The sequence below is a fragment of the Herpailurus yagouaroundi genome, unplaced genomic scaffold (genome assembly GCF_014898765.1).
Source record: "Herpailurus yagouaroundi ecotype Mexico unplaced genomic scaffold, PumYag 216, whole genome shotgun sequence".
Taxonomy (NCBI): domain Eukaryota; kingdom Metazoa; phylum Chordata; class Mammalia; order Carnivora; family Felidae; genus Herpailurus; species Herpailurus yagouaroundi.
In genome coordinates this window covers 4,695,247-4,711,903 of record NW_024412447.1, presented here as the reverse complement: position 1 = coordinate 4,711,903, position 16,657 = coordinate 4,695,247, and the positions used below count along the sequence as shown (strand labels likewise).

Here is a 16,657-nt window from a genome sequence, read left to right as displayed (position 1 = left end):
TAGTTCCAAAATAGAAAAAAACTAGGGATGCATGTCAACTAAGTGCAATGCGTAATCTTGACCTGGAGGAAAAACTGTTACAAAGGATACTATCGTGGCAACTGGAAAACCGTGAAGACAGAATATAAATGAGTTATTGCTTAATGGTAACTTTCTCTCTCTCTCTGCCCCTCACCCCACTTGTACTTTGCCTCTCTCAAATTAAAAATAAAGAAAGGGGAGGGGGGGAGGGAGGGAGGGAGGGAACAGAAATACAGGCTGAAGTAACCGCAGAGAAGGGGCATGCTGATTGCATTACACTTCCAGTGGTTCAGGAAGAAGCTATGTATTTATAGTAACACAGCACATGTGACCAAACTGAGTCACAACTGGTGGCCCCATATAAAGGATATATGGGAGTTCTCAGTACTGATCTTGCAGTTTTGAAATATTTCAAAACAGAAAGTGTTTTGAGAGGGGAAACCGGATTATTTTTAGGAAATAAAGGACAGACTGCGTAGCAAGTGACAAGCAGAAAGAAGACGGAGGCCTCAAACCCATCCACCTACCAGTCCCCACCGATCTTGCACAGCCCTGTGAAGGGGTTCCGATAAATGTACAGGGGCCACCCGTAGGCGGCTGCTGCAAACTGCATGTAATGATGGCAATTTTCTAACTCTGCATCTAAATCAGCTTCCTGTAAGAGAAGGAAAAAAAGCTTTTTGTATCAGGGAACCCCTTACGGACAAGACCAACTCACCAAGGTCATAAACCCGAACTCAAACTCCGGAGTCTCCCCTTCCTGCAACAAGTGAGCCGTGAAGACCTGGACAGCTGGATGGGGTGCAGAGAAACGTATATTCCTACATGCCACCTTCTCTTTAAGAAGCATAAACACCCGTGGCAGGAAAACCCATCAAGCAAAGCTGACCCGTTTCCGCTCCCCAGGCGCAGAGCGCAAACACACCCAGGGAGATCCAAGCCCGGTCCCTGAGTTTCTGCCATGTAGACTGCAACAGCCAAGTTCCTAAAAGAGAATGCTTTCAAGATACATGGATGTGAAGCAGCCAGGAACGGGCTCTGCTCCCTGAACTCCGGGTAAGCAAACGCCTTACCTGACGGGTAAAAAACCACAACCAGCAGAAGCCACAACTCACATTCCAAGCCAGCTGCTCCTGAAATTGGTGCTGGCCAGGTTTTTCTGTTCTTTGTTTTTTGAAGATACATAAATAGGTGTAAATGTCAAAACTCTACAACCCAACAGAACGGGCTTACCTGGGGGGGGCCTGGGGAATGGCTGATGACCTCATCAGGCTCCTGGCTGTTCCTGATGTTGTCCTGTTGCTGATGGAGAAGGGTGAGGCCCGCCGCAATGTCGCTGGGCACCAGATCTGTGTCCTGGGTGAAAATAGCGGCTTGTCATAAAACTTAGCAGGGACAGCCCGAGTTCCTCAAAACCCAGTTTTATACAGTTCACATGCACACACAGTTATGTGTAAATGGGTATCTTAAAAAGTATTTTCCTGGGCGCCTGGGTGGCGCAGTCGGTTAAGCGTCCGACTTCAGCCAGGTCACGATCTCGCGGTCCGTGAGTTCGAGCCCCGCGTCGGGCTCTGGGCTGATGGCTCGGAGCCTGGAGCCTGTTTCCGATTCTGTGTCTCCCTCTCTCTCTGCCCCTCCCCCGTTCATGCTCTGTCTCTGTCTGTCCCAAAAATAAATAAACGTTGAAAAAAAAAATTAAAAAAAAAATAATAATAATAATTTAAAAAAAGTATTTTCCTTTCAAGACTTCTGCATGTGAGCTTAATGTTTTTTCCTATCCTGCCCTCAGACAAATCCACTGGACAACAAAAAAATGTGGCTGAGCTCTTATTTCAAATTTCACTTTAAGTAACTGAACCACTTAATGGACTTCACATCTTTTGTAAAGCTGGGGAGCAAATGGATAAGTAAATTCACCATCTTTGCCAGTAACAGCCGATTTTAGCCCAAACTTAGATGCTTGCTCAAGATGCTGTGGTTTTGTGGCAAGAGTCCCTGGGGCAGAAATTCGACACTGAACTTAAATACACCAGCTACCGCAAGCCTCCGGGAGAACCCCACTCCAGGACAGCAACGGAGCAAGCCGCCTGCCCCTGACTTTCCCCTCCTCCTCCGGGTGGGGTATGGAGCAGGCAGGAATCCTCAGCTGCCTCCAGGCACTTCCAGTCCAGAAGGAGCAGGTACTGGCCACTCAGCCCCTGAGTCATCAGCTCTACCTGTGATGCAGGTGAAGACACCTGCTGAGAACACTCAGATTCTCTTCTTCCTTCTTCCAAAGTTTAAAAAAATTTTTTTTTTTTTTTAATATCTTCAAGAGAGAGAGATTGAGAGAGTGAGTGCATGCACGCATGGGAGAAAGGCAGAGAGAGGGAGACATGAGGATCCAAACCAGGCTCTGCACTGACAGTAGAGCCCCACGCGGGGCTCGAACTCACGGATCATGACCTGAGCCAGTCGGATGCTCAACAGACTGAGCCACCCAGGCACCCCCGCTTCTTCCAAATATCTTAAGACTAGGCAGAAGCACTCCTGGGGATTAGTTTAGGGAGACCCTTGTCCACTGTCTACACAGAGGCTGCTGCTACCCGCCTGGTGTCAGCCTACGGGGCCAGCCCTGGACACTGCTGACTCGGACGCCGCAGGAAAGGGACCAGCAGTCACTCAGGATGGCAAGAGAACTCCTGTCCCTTACTTGGTCTCAATACTGAACACGATGGGTTACTAAAGGATGTTACACGAAAGCACTCGATGTGAAAGAAAACCAAGTTTTTCTAAATCACTGAAGAAACTGCTCTAGAGTGAGGACACCTTCCTGCGCTGCAAGGACACATCCCGTCGTGCCGTAATGTGGCACACGAGGTCTGACACCACCCCGGATGCAGGACACTGTTTACACCTGCGTGCACCTGCAGCACACCGGCCGGAGGACAGAGGATTCAGGTGACTGGCAAATTACCCGCGAAACATACAGGTTCCATTATTCGCCTCCTTAAACACTAACTAACACCCTTCACGGTGCAAAGAACCAGCAGCAACGCAGGACACACTGACCGGAGACACGGCGTCCGATCCGAAGCGCAGGGCCCCGGCTTAAGGCTCCGGAGCCCACGTCCCGTGAGCATCTCCCCTGCTCTGCCATGCACAGACCACACGTCCGCAAGAGCTGTTTTATGTCAACGGGGGCGCGGCTCAAAACACAGAGGGCTCATCTTCACGGAGGAGACATTTACTCAGGAGAAGAGACGAAAGCAGACCCCTTCGGCTTACTGAAAAGTAGGTTGAGAAAAGCTCTGCCGTACTCGAAAAAGCAACTCGAGTATGGTCATCTTTCCCGACGCAGCAGCACAGTAACTTGATCCTGGTCTCCCACACGCTGGTAGCTGCTGTCTTGAGGCCGTTAAGTAGCTGGCTCGACTCATGACTGTCCAGGTGGTTGGGGCCAGCAGAGGAATACGGAGCCATCTTCCCCCCTAGTGGGTCAAAGACGACGATAATGGTAACCACAGTGGAGACAATGATAATCCAGCTGCAAAACAGAGAGAGGAGAAGGCGCGATGACCGTGGGTCCCACGTCCACATGCATGAGCCAGGGCTCCCTCCTCAGGGTTCAGTTTTTACATCTGTACAGCCGTGGCTCTAGTTACCGAGGAAGATGCGGATTTCCCAGAACCAGGCTGAGGTGAGCGACTTGTTTTTTCTACAAAGTTCTTTATGCATCCACGGCTGACCCAGGCCTCACAAAAATCAGAGCCTTAAAAGTAAAGACCACAAAAGGGGTGCCTGGGTGGCTCAGTCGGTTGAGTGTCCGACTCCTGATTTGGGCTCAGGTAATGATCTCACGGTTCATGACATCCAACGCTGTGTTGGGCGTGGAGCCTACCTGAGATTCTCTCTCCTTCTGGCCCTCCCTGGCTTGTAGCTCATGCACGCATGCGTGCCCGCCCTCCCTCCCCCCCTCTCCCCCTCCAAAAAAAAAAAAAAAAAAAAGTAAAGGCCACAAAAAAGACGTCTAGTAGGTACAGTTGCAGCCTGGGCGTGGAAGCAGCTGGAACCTGCTCTCCACGGGCCACCAGCACGACCCAGACTCCTCCATGCCTCAGGGTTCTTCCCGGCAAAACCAGGAGAACTTTGCCACACTGTGGAAGAGTCCAAGAGGTCTTCCATTCATATGTGTGTGTGTGTCCAGACAGCGCACAACGTGCCAGGTGCTGTGGCTCAGGGAAACGCGTGCCAGCGGAAGACGCGCCCCCGTGAGGGGATTCTGCCACCGCTTCCCGGGCGGCTCGGGAAGCCCCCCTTTCCTTCTCTGTAACAGGACAGGAATTAACTTGATCAGTTCTAAGACCATTAGCCTGGAAAATGTGAAAGCCTGACTCCCAGGCAGCAACCCCCGTCACAATTCCCGGCACTGCGTTTCTACTCCTCTTGCCTTTAGTTTTTGCCCTTGGTTTGGTATCTGGGTTTTCTTCCTTCTCATAACACAAGGGACGAAATGCAGAAAACTGAGAACCAGTGAGAAAGAAAATGACATCAATACACGCATAACGAAAGATGAATTCTCATATATGAACAAGCGTCTCCCAATGTTTATGACCTACTCAAAGAGGTCCAATACCTAACGATTTCAGGAAGCCCCTGTGCCATTGGGCTATCCGCAGTTACCCAGAAAGGTCTGTTGACTTCCATCTCACCTGAGACAAGAAGCTGAGAGAGAAGACGGAAGGCCTCACCTGACAACGACAGTGGCAATGATGCCATTCACAACCGTCTTGTCACACTGAATGTCGTCTGCTATCCAGGCGGCCCCCAGAGAAGCCCAGCCCATCTCTGGCAGAAAGAGCGCCAGGCGGATGTAAAGCAGCTTAGCCATGGATTTCCGTGGTCCAGGGTTACAAATGGTTCCTGAAACACAGAAGATATTCAAACTGGTCACCTGCTTCCTCAGACACTTCCTTCCCACAGAAACAGCAGAGCACCTATTAGCACGGTACCCACCTGGCTCCGTCTACTTGTAACTGGTACTCAAGGCCTAAGACTGACTGTCAGTGACCGATGAGGGGTGGGAACATGACAGAAAGCCTCCGGGTTCTACCTGGGGCGACCATATAATCGCCAAACTGGGATACCTCTGAGAGAGGAAGGAGGAGCTGTTCACAATTATGCTGGAACGGCTGGCACCAAACAGAGCTGTCCCAGGCCAACAGACCTACACAGTCACCAAGTTCAAGCAGCCACAAGAATGACTCCACCACCTAATCGAGACCTATGGCGTTCAGGCACCATCTGAAACACTTCACGTCTATTATTCTGTAATCCTCACGACTCTGAAAACAGTTACCATCCCATTTTTTTTAATATTTATCTTTTGAGAGAGAGAGAGAGAGAGAGAGAGAGAGAGAGAGAGAGAGACACGGAGCATGAGTCGGGGAGGGCCAGACAGAGAGAGGGAGACACAGAATCCCAAGCAGGCTCCAGGCTCTGAGCTGTCAGCACAGAGCCCGACGCGGCGATCGAACTCACAAACCGTGAGATCATGACCTGAGCCAAAGTCAGATGCTCAACCGACTGAGCCACCCAGGCACCCCCACCATCCCATTTTACAAATGAAGAAACTAAGGCTGGGAGAGCTTGGTAACTACTTTCTACAACATAATCCAGGTCTGTGTGGTCCCGGCTCTGTCTCACCAACGAACTCACTTTTGGGAAGTGAACAATTCTGATGCCTAAGATCACGTGAAGAGGCCTATTCAGACACGGACTTTATTTTTTTTAAACGTTTATTTATTTTTTGAGAGACAGAGAGACAGAACATGAATGGAGGAGGAGCACGGAGAGAGGGAGTCAAAGAATCTGAAGCAGGCTCCAGGGTCTGAGCTGTCAGCACAGAGCCGTATGCGGGGCTCGAACCCATGAATTGAGAGATCACGACCTGAGCCGAAGTCAGATGCTTAACCGAGTGAGCCACCAAGGCGCCCTCAGACATGGCCTTTTTACTCTGCATACAAAACAAATCCAAGTATCAAGAGAGAGGCCTGGGTGCTTCAATTCCTGATGTTAAACATCAACTCTCTCCCTTTGGGAAAAAGTTGTGATAAAATACTGATTTAGGCAACATAAAAATGCCATGATTAAAACAAAAACAGTGAAGGAAAAAAGCCCCCAGAGCAATGATTGAAAACAAGATCTAAAGAATGATTTGGTGAGGAAATAGCTTTTAGGTTCCAAAAATGACCTCAGAGTCACATTTTAAAATGTTAGACACTATTGGGCCCCACTTTTGGCACAAAGACAAAATAGAAGGTAACCAAAACAACACTGTCTCTCTCTGAGGGACAAAGTACAGGCATATGAAAAATCAGTGCTCTATTTGGAGCCCGCTACTAACAATAGGCGATCACCCGCAAAACAGGAAACAGTATCTGGGCTCACTCACGGGGCGCACCGGAAGGCAGTAGCTCCGAATAAGGGAATGAATTCCCCAACAGCACCTGGGCCCGGAACTCCCAACGTCCTGATACTATGCGAATGAAATAAATAAATAGGGAAGCAGAAAATGGAGTTCTGATTAGGATTCCAAAGAGAAATAAAGATGCTGAAAAAAAATCTCCTTTATATAGTCATTCCTATGAAAACGTTTTTATTTACATATAGATCTTCCTCTCAAGGCAAGGGGTCACCAGGGCGGACTCAGCTGCTGCAGTGCGCGAGGCTGCTGCTGCTGCCGCCTCACAACGAGCGAGCAGAACTTCATCCTTGAATGGAATGTCCTCGGCACAGCCTTGGTCTTCGTCAGGCATAGCCATTTATGTTCAAACCACAAAAGGCAGGCCCGTGTCACAGAATCTTTGGCTTAACACCTCCAGACACTGCCGTAATCTTCTCCAGCACAAAACGAGCTGCAAGCTCGCATATAAATGCAGAGGAGATGCAAGGAAATGTCCCACAATCAGGGTCAAACACAGTGAACGGCAGACCCTGGAGGGTGAGGGTGTTCTTCCAAAATGTGGCTGTCATGAGGCTGGACCTTCCCTAATCAAACCTCCTACATGGGACCAACAGCAGGATTTCATCAGAGAGGTTCTCAAATCAAAACTGGAAACTACCACAATATCAAGATTCTTCCCAACTACGCTACACAGATGACCAGGAAAAAGAGGACAGGTAGATACACAGGCATCAGTCTTCTGGGCAAAGATGAGCTCCACTGGTTCCAAATGCGTCCTCTGCGACTGGGGGCGTTTCCTTTACAGAGTAATGTCAGCCAAAAGCTATATAAACACTGTCTTTCAGTACAAGTGACAGGTTAATCACCGAGATGCCTCCCAGAACAGAAGGGGCAAAAGAAATTATCCGTGTATCAAGAATAAAATTAATCGGGGCGCCTGGGTGGCGCAGTCAGTTAAGCGTCCGACTTCAGCCAGGTCACGATCTCGCGGTCCGTGGGTTCGAGCCCCGCGTCAGGCTCTGGGCTGATGGCTCGGAGCCTGGAGCCTGTTTCCGATCCTGTGTCTCCCTCTCTCTCTGCCCCTCCCCCGTTCATGCTCTGTCTCTCTCTGTCCCAAAAATAAAAAAATTAAAAATAAAAAATAAAAAAATAAAGAATAAAATTAACCAATGTGCTATTACAAAATATAACTAAGGTGTGCCTGGGTGGCTAAGTCAGTTAAGGCGCCTGACTCTTGATCTCAGCACAGGTCTTGGTCTAAGGGTCATGAGTTCAGGCCCCGCACTGGGCTCTATGCTGGGTGTGACACCTGCTTAAGAAAATAAAAATAGGGGCGCCTGGATGGCTCAATTAAGCGTCCGACTTCGGCTCAGGTCATGAATCCACAGTTGCTGGGTTCGAACCCTGCATCGGGCTCTGTGATGACAGCTCAAAGCCTGGAGCCTGTTTCAGATTCAATGTCTCCCTCTCTCTCTGCCCCTCCCCTGTTTGCGCGCTCTCTCTCAAAAAATGAATAAACGTTTTTTAAAAATTAAAAAATAACAATTTACATACATATACAAAACTTACAATTTACAGAAAACTCATCAATTTTGTGCAGGTAATGCATGTAAATGGTAAAAAGTTCAAACAATTCAAGTAGGTACATAGTATTAAGCCTCTGTACCCCAGTCTTTCGGTTGTCTTCTCTTCAGGAAAAGGTAGCAAACTACATACAAGGTCCTGTACCTCAGTGTATTGGAAATTACTCCTTACCTGTCCACAAAGCAGTCCCCATTCTTTGTAACATGTGCAAAGACCCAACCCATGGCCTAGTGACAGGAATGGGGTTTGTTTTGATCTTTCATACCTACAAATAGCACTGCAATGAACATCCCTACGAGGACATCTCCCCCCTCCCCCCCATTTTTATTTACATTCTAGCCAGTTAACATACAGTGCAATATCGGTTCAGGAGTAGAATTTAGTGATTTGCCACTCACACGTAACACCCACTGCTCATCACAAGGGCCCTCCTTAGTAGCAACCTCTTGCCTCCCTCCATCAACGCTGTCTGTCCTCTATTGTTAAGAGTCTCTTAACATTTTTTTTCCCTTCCTATATATTCATCGTTTTGTTTCTTCACCTACAAGGACTTGTCTTCACACGTGCAAATATATACAAAAATACTGCCTAATACACAGTGTACTTCCCAAATCTGGCTTCCAACGTATACTTACAAACAAAACGAGCTGCTTATTTCCGCACAGCCTTGCCAACTCCATGTATTATGTGGGTGACTTTTTGTTATGGCGACTGAGGCTGAACGTTTTTAGTACATGTAAAAGTCACTTATATTTATTTTACTGTTTATGACCTTTGCCCGTTTTTCTACTGACGATCAGTCTTTTTCTTATTTATTGTAGTAGGACCCCTAATACATGAAGAAGATTGGCTTTAAGTCTCATATGTTACAATATTGTTTTCATTTTGCTTTTTTTAACCTTATGATATTTTTCTGAAATTTACTTAAGATATACAGATTTTGATGTTTATTTATATATTTTGAGAAAGAGAGAGAAGGTACGTGCACACATGCACGCAGGTACAAGAGGGGCATAGGGAGAAAGAGAATCCCAAGCAGGCTCTGCACTATCAGCACAGAGCCCTATGTGGGGCTCAATCCTACGAACCGTGAGATCATGACCTAAGCCAAGATCCAGAGCCACCGAGGTGCCCTTAATAAGGCATACAATATTATTTGTAACACACTGGCAATTAAACTAACATGCTTTATAAAGTACTGTTTTTAGTTCGGTTGTGGTATCTCCAGCCACAAGTAACAAAAGGTTTAAGGACAGGAAGGACCTGTCCTGACTTCAGGGACTGGAAGTGCAGAGCCAAGACAGGTGTCACCGGCATTCTTGCTTCTCACGGCTCTGCCCTCCTTTGTGTGTCAGCTCATCCCAGGCTGTGAGTAGAGATACAGCAGGAATTCAGCAGCTTATCCATACACAGAATCACCCAGGGCAAAAACTGTGTTCCTTCTGGATCTTTCCTACAGGAGCAAGGAATTGGGTCACATGTCCACTGGCTCATCCATGAGAATCATTCCTGAGCTGGGTGGAGGGTCAGCTTCTCTGACACACATACTTCCTATGTGAGCGAGGCGGGGAGGAGGGGGTGTCCTGAGTAAAACTGGAAGAGGCTGCTGGATGGGCAACCTCCCTATAACACACATACAACCAGCACATAATGCTTAACATGTACACCGACATGTTAAAAAAAAAATTTTTTTTAATATTTATTTTTAAGAGAGAGAGAGAGAGAGAGGGAGAGAATAGGAGTCGGGGAGGGGCAGAGAGAGACAGGGAGACTCAGATCAGAAGTAGGCTCCAGGTTCTGAGCTGTCAACACAGAGCCCAACACGGGGCTCGAACCCACAAACTGTGAGGTCATGCATGACCTGAGCTGAAGTCAGACGCTCAAACAACTGAGCCACCCAGGCGCCTCAACCCGTTATATGTTTTCTGAGCCCTGACCATGAATGTGAGATGGTGCAGGCATTAAGCAAAGGCTCAGGAGGAAGAGCCTCAGTGAACATGGCCATCCATCACAGGGTGTGGAAGTGCCCTGACACCACCAAAAATATCAGGAAAAAAATATTTAAGGGGGAAAAAAGCTACATTACTGCTTTAAATCTGAACCTCCTGATATAGCTGTACACTTGGTCTCCTAACCAGAATATGACATGAACAGAAAGGGCAAATAAATGAGATGATGCTATGGGCACCTGGGTGGCTCAGTTGGTTGAGTTTCCAACTTAGGCTCAGGTCATGATCTCACAGTTCATGGGTTTGAGCTCCACATTGGGCTCTGTGCTGACAGCTCAGAGCTTGGAGCCTGCTTCGGATTCTGTGTCTCCCTCCCTCTCTCTCTCTCTCTCTCTCTCTCTCTCTCTCTCTCTCTGCCCCTCCCCGACTCATGCTTGGTCTTTCTCTCTCTCTCTCTCTCTCAAAAACAAACATTTAAAAAAAATTTTAATAATTAAAAAAACTAAAAAAAAATAAAAATAAATGAATAATAAATAATAAAATAAATGAGACGATGCCATAGCTGAAATGACACCAATCTAACTACTTCATCTTTCAGAAATTCAGACTTCATTAAAAAACTCTTTAGTGCTGGGGCACCTGGCTGGCTCAGTCAGTAGAGCATGCAACTGCTGACTGCTGAGCTAAGGGTCGATTCAAGATCTACGTTGGGGGCAGAGTTTATTTCAAACAAAAACAAAAACACAAAGGTACCTCTCCCAATGGGGAATTACACAGATCACAAAACTGAGACGTTCTTCATGCATTCATGTTTCCAGGGCCATGCTGAAATACCCAGAGCTCTCTTTCCTATACATTTCTCTAGGAAGTGGGCACAAGCCACACTCCTTGGTCGTCCAAAACCCTATGGTCTTTCTCATGAAACACTTGGCCACTGAGCGACCACCACCTTTTAAGTTTCAGTTGGTCATTCCAAACCATCAAGATCGTGATCCTGCCACCCAGTTTTACCATCTTCATTTTGAGTGTGTAAGCATACCTCCTGCAGCCCCATTCAAGCAACGATGAAATGCACTGGAGAGCGGCACACCATACATCCTTGCCTTTGATACTTCCTAATGCGCCACACTGCTTGGCTCATCCTGTGAGCCTAAGCAATCATATAGGGAAGGTTCCCAACATTTTGGGTGAAGTGACTAGTAAAAACCCTAACACACAGAAAAGAATTATCACTTAAACAAAATTTTTGTTAATCTTTATTTATTTTTGAGAGAGAGAGAGAGAGAGAGAGAGAGAGAGAGAGAGAATATGAAGCAGGCTCCAGGCTCTGAGCTGTCAGCACAGAGCCCAACGCGGGGCTTGAACCCACAGATTGTGAGGTCATGACCTGAGCCAAAGTCAGACACTTAACCAACTGAGCCACCCAGGTGCCCCAGAAAGAATTATCATTAAGAATAGACAGGACTCTTGGGGCGCCTGGGTGGCGCAGTCGGTTAAGCGTCCGACTTCAGCCAGGTCACGATCTCGCGGTCCGGGAGTTCGAGCCCCACGTCAGGCTCTGGGCTGATGGCTCAGAGCCTGGAGCCTGTTTCCGATTCTGTGTCTCCCTCTCTCTCTGCCCCTCCCCCGTTCATGCTCTGTCTCTCTCTGTTCCAAAAATAAATAAACGTTGAAAAAAAAATTAAAAAAATAAAAGAATAGACAGGACTCTTGGACTCTGAGTTCAAGCCCCGCATTGGGCTCTGTGCTGACAGCTCAGAGCCTGGAGCCTGCTTCAGATTCTGTTGTCTCCCTCACTCTCTGCCCCTCCCCTGCTCCTGTTCGTGTGTTCCCCCCCCTTCTCTCTCTCAAAATAAATAAACCTTAAAAAAAAAAAAAAAAAAAAGGAACTGCAAATCAAAACCACAATGAAGTGCACTAGGATGGCTATGCTCGAAAAGGCAGACAACGAGAAGTGTTGGTGAGGATGTAGAGAAATGGAAACGCTTCATAAACTGAAAGAAAAATGGTACAGCTGCTTGGAAAACAGTCTGGCAGCTCCTCAGAAGGTTAAACACAGGGTGACCACATGATCTAACAATTCCACCCTAGGTACGTCCGAGAGACACGAAAACTTCTATGTACACAAAAACATGGATCTGAATGTTCATAGCGGCATTATTTATAATAGCCCAAAAGTGTAAAATAACTCCAAATGCCCACCAACTGGCAAACGGATAAGTAAAATTGGCATATACATTCAATGTAATTAACATTACTCAACCATAAGAAGAATGAAGTACTGACACGCTAAAACATGAATCAACCTTGAAAACATGCTAAGTTTGGAGCCAGACCCAACGGCCACATGGTGGATGATTCTACCTGTATGATCCAGAATGGCCAAACCTACAGACAGAAAGCAGATACATGGATGGCTAGAGCTGAGGAAATCCGGAAAAATGAGGAATGATTGCTAATGGGTATAGGATTTCTTTCAGGGATGCTGAAAATGTTCTAAAACTGTGGTGATGGCTGGAGAGCTCTGTGAACAGACTAAAAATCTCTGACCTGCACACTTTAAATGGGAGAATTGTACAGTATGTGAATTATATCTCAATCAAGCTGTTAGAGAACAGACAGCAAATACAAAAGGCTTTACCTTTCATGCTGACACATACGATGGCTGTCAGGGTACATATTATAACTGCTAGGAGGACAATAAGAACAATCAAGTAACTGCTGAGGAGGACACCGCCAGCACAGTCCAGCTTGCCTCTGTGCAGGAGGTACAAAGTCAAAATGCCAATCCACCTGCCAAGAGATAGGGAGAGTCAGAAATGGAATCCAAGGAACTACTCTGCAAAACATAACAGAAACAAATAAAAGGAGCTAACATTTCTAAAAAACTTTTTTAAATATTAAAAAATAAAAATTTTAAAGGAGTTAACATTTCCCCAAACAAGGTGAAATTTACTTTGGACTAAAATTTTCTTCGATAAAAGATCTAAAAAAAAATAATAAAAAATCCACTAAGTCAATTAAAAAGTATGACTTTATGGGGCGCCTGGGTGGCTCAGTCGGTTGGGCGTCCGACTTCGGCTCAGGTCACGATCTTGCGGTCGGTGAGTTCGAGCCCCGCGTCGGGCTCTGGGCTTGACGGCTCAGAGCCTGGAGCCTGCTTCCGATTCTGTCTCCCTCTCTCTCTGCCCCTCCCCCGTTCATGCTCTGTCTCTGTCTCAAAAATAAATAAAACGTTAAAAAAAATTAAAAAAAAAAGTATGACTTTAAAAAAATTAGCTTTATGCTTTCTGTGCCTACATGACTGCCCTTATTCTATGCCTGCTGTAATTCATAAGAGGTATTTAACGCCATACGCAAACATACTATGAACTGCTGAAAAACAGCAACCCCATAATGACTCAGAAAGATGCAACCGTAGGAGCACCTGGGTGGCTCAGTCGGTTGAACATCTGTCTCTTGGTTTCAGCTGACATCATGATCTCGTGGTTCATGAGTTCAAGCCCCGAGCTGGCAGTGCACAGAGCCCGCTTGGGATTCATTCATTCATATTCTCTCTCTCGACCTCTGCCCCTCTCCCACTCAGGTTCCTCCCCCCCCCCCCCCAAATAAATTAATGAAAAAAAGAAATATGCAACTGTAAATCAACAAAGTACATGCTTGCTAAATTATTAACAAGATAGCATTTACTCCTGTGTATTAACGAGAAATTGACACATTGTAATCTGCTGTGTGATACAAAAGCAGCAGGCAAGAAGTTATCCAAAGACCATCGATAGTGAACGCTGATAAGCGTTAAAGGCCAAGTATTACGACTTCCAGATTTCAGTGCAGCACTTCAGTGCAGAATAACAATAAAAGGCAAAGTAATAGCGACCGGTCCCCAGAGGTATTTCAGCAAAGGGCAGAGCACCCCTGGCAAGAACGCTGTATTAAGGATTCAAGCCCAGAGGTGGAACTGGACTAGATAACATCTTATGCTTTTGTATAAGACTTTGGGTCTGGAAATAATATTGGGAAATGATTTCAGAGGCTCGGCTCTGGAAATTACAAAACTACTGAGAAGCCACTTCCAATATTTCGTGTTTTTGTATTCCTTTCCCCTCAAGAATGTGTTCTTAAAAAATTACAGTGGTGCTGTTTCATTCCCTGCTCAGACCGGTTGGGAACAGACCTCAGGAGCCCAATTCCAGTTCCCATGGGTTCCACACTTGGAAAGACGAGAGGGTACATATTTCCCGAGCCTGAGCCTGACTGCTCCTCATGCATGGAACTCGGCCACAACCGGCTCGGGAACGGCAGCCACGCTATTATGTTCCATCTTTCCTCTGGCGGACAAAAGATGCCCTGCGTTTCCAGGCCGAGCGCCGTGATCATGCAAGGGCTGCTCCCCGGCTCCAGGAAGCGGAACCGGAGGTCACGGCCTTTGGTCGGGAACGACGTTCCGGAGGCTCCCAGGGCCAGGCCTAGGCGCCGCACGCGACGGGCGCCGGTGCCACGGGACCCACCTGGGTGCCCCCGGGCCTGGCCGACCCGCTCCGGCCTCAGGGAGCCCTCCGTGAAATGGGTAGAACGGCAGCACCCAGGTCCTCGGCGGTGGGGAGGCCCCGATGCGGGAACGTGGGGCCCGAGTCGGCGCGCACAAACCCGGCGACACGGACGCTACTCCCGGACCCGCTCCCTGCGCACCCCGGCCGGCCGGCCGCCAGCCCACACAGCCCGCCGCCCTTACCACACCACTCGCAGGGACAGCTCGAAGAACCCCGGGAAGACCAGGTCGTCACTGGCGATGGCCCAGCGCCGACCGAAGAGCACCATCCCGGGCATGGCGGAGGCCCCGCTGCCCGGCCTCGGGCCAGCCTGCCGCGCGCCGGCGGCCACTCGAAGCCCCGCGCCCTCTCGGAACCAACGCCAAGCTGACTGCGACTCCGCGCAGGCGCACGCTAGGGCCCGGCCCGGCGCACGCGCACTGAGCCCCCTCGCAGCAGCGGGACGCTCCGCGCCTGCGCAGATACACTGACCCGGAGGACTCTGGTTGGCTTGATAGCTGTTTTTGCACGGGAGGGAAGTCCGTTCTGACAATATTCCCATTTTGTAGGTAAGGACTCTTCAGGCCCGGAGAAATTGCCCTCCCCACCGAGATCCACGGCTGTTAATGGCGGATCTGAGGCTCATCCCAGGTCTGTGTGCTTCGAGGCGTGTGACCATCGATGCTCCCTGCGGTCAGGAGTGCCGCGTTAGGACGCCTCTGAGTTCCGGGTCTGAAACCACCTGGCGGCTCGGGGCTGGGGCGTGGGGGTGATAGCCTGATCCGCGCCCCTTCCCCGCGAGCAGGCGGTCGCCTAGTGGCGTGGTTTCTGAGCACTTAGCACCTCCACTCTCCTCCACCCTCGTCCCAGCCTCCTTTGCCTTATGCCTGGTCCGATCTCATTGTGCCCCCTCATTCTGCTGTTACTCCCCTCGCCCCCGACAAGGTATTTCCCCTGAATACACTTTGTGCGTAACATTGACTCCAACCCCCCACCCCCACTCCGGAAAGGTTTTTCCCTGGTAGTCACACATCAAGTCTGTCAGTGCGTGATTGTATGTCTCCCTGGGTTTGGGTTACCATTCTCTCTCTCCGTCACCCCGCTGCCTGCCGCCTTCCCCACCCCCCACCCCCCAAATACAGCAAGTTCATTGTCGCCCCAGGGCTTTTACATTTTCTGTGTCCTCTGCCAGGGCTACTCCCCCTCACGCCTCAGCTCCAGTGTCCGGGTCTCAAAGACGCCTTCTCTGGCCACCTTATCTAAACAGTTGTACACCCACCTGCTTCCATTCCCCTACCCTGCTTTAGTTTTATCTCATAATAATTACTCCGTGACACTGCACCATGTTTGTTATACCTCTCTCCTCCCACCTTAGGGTGTAAATTGCATGAGCAATTTACCCTGTCCATCTTGTTGACTGCTGTGCACGTGATAGAGCACATTACAGGCACTTACTAAATAGTTGATGAATGAATAAATAAATTCATTAAATGTCAAGATTTTCGAAGTCTGAAGTTCCTTCTAAAGGGCAAAATTTCAGGGTTAAATATAAAATTGAAATTGTATTGATGGTTGTGGAAATCATACAGAGATTGTAAATGGGGATGTTACAAGGTTTCTATAGAAAAGAGAACTATTCATTATAAAACGAGTACTTGGTGTGGCCAGTGACTTAATCAGAGAGGTCAGGGAGGACTTCCCTGAAAAAGATACTAAAACGAGATTGGAGGAAGAGTAGGAAAAGAGGGTGATTCTGAAGTTAGAGAGGCCTGTGTCTATGATCCGAATATTCTCAAATGTAATACTTCCCTTTTGAAAGCAGGATTTGTAAGGCTTAGGAGTAAGAAAATTCTTCTGTATAAACTTTTGTTAGTAAAGATAAGCTGTCAACTTAATGTTAAAAACAATAACAACCCACAAAACTATCATTTCAAAGAGGTAGTGTGCATATTAAAGAACGTATTTTGGGGCGCCTGGGTGGCTCAGTCAGTTGAGCATCCGACTTCGGCTCAGGTCATGATCTCACAGTCCGTGAGTTCGAGCCCCCATCAGGCTCTGTGCTGACAGCTCGGAGCCTGGAGCCTGCTTCGGATTCTGTGTCTCCCTCTCTCTCTGCCCCTCCCCCGCTC

The 16,657-nt window shown here is 48.1% G+C and overlaps 1 protein-coding gene across 2 annotated transcripts in view; it reads right to left on the bottom strand.

Moving 5' to 3' along the window:
* The window catches only part of DAGLB (diacylglycerol lipase beta), a 37,229-nt gene extending 22,298 nt beyond the window's left edge, over positions 1 to 14,931 (bottom strand). For both annotated transcript variants that reach the window (XM_040455841.1, XM_040455840.1), the window contains exons 1-6: positions 14,732 to 14,931; positions 12,641 to 12,792; positions 4,752 to 4,923; positions 3,289 to 3,547; positions 1,255 to 1,377; positions 549 to 676 (exon numbers count right to left, since the gene is read on the bottom strand). In XM_040455841.1, the coding sequence (XP_040311775.1) occupies positions 549 to 676; positions 1,255 to 1,377; positions 3,289 to 3,547; positions 4,752 to 4,923; positions 12,641 to 12,792; positions 14,732 to 14,826 (929 nt within the window). In that variant the 5' untranslated portion in view covers positions 14,827 to 14,931. The remainder of the gene's footprint in view (positions 1 to 548; positions 677 to 1,254; positions 1,378 to 3,288; positions 3,548 to 4,751; positions 4,924 to 12,640; positions 12,793 to 14,731) is intronic.
* Between the last annotated feature and the right edge of the window lie 1,726 nt (positions 14,932 to 16,657).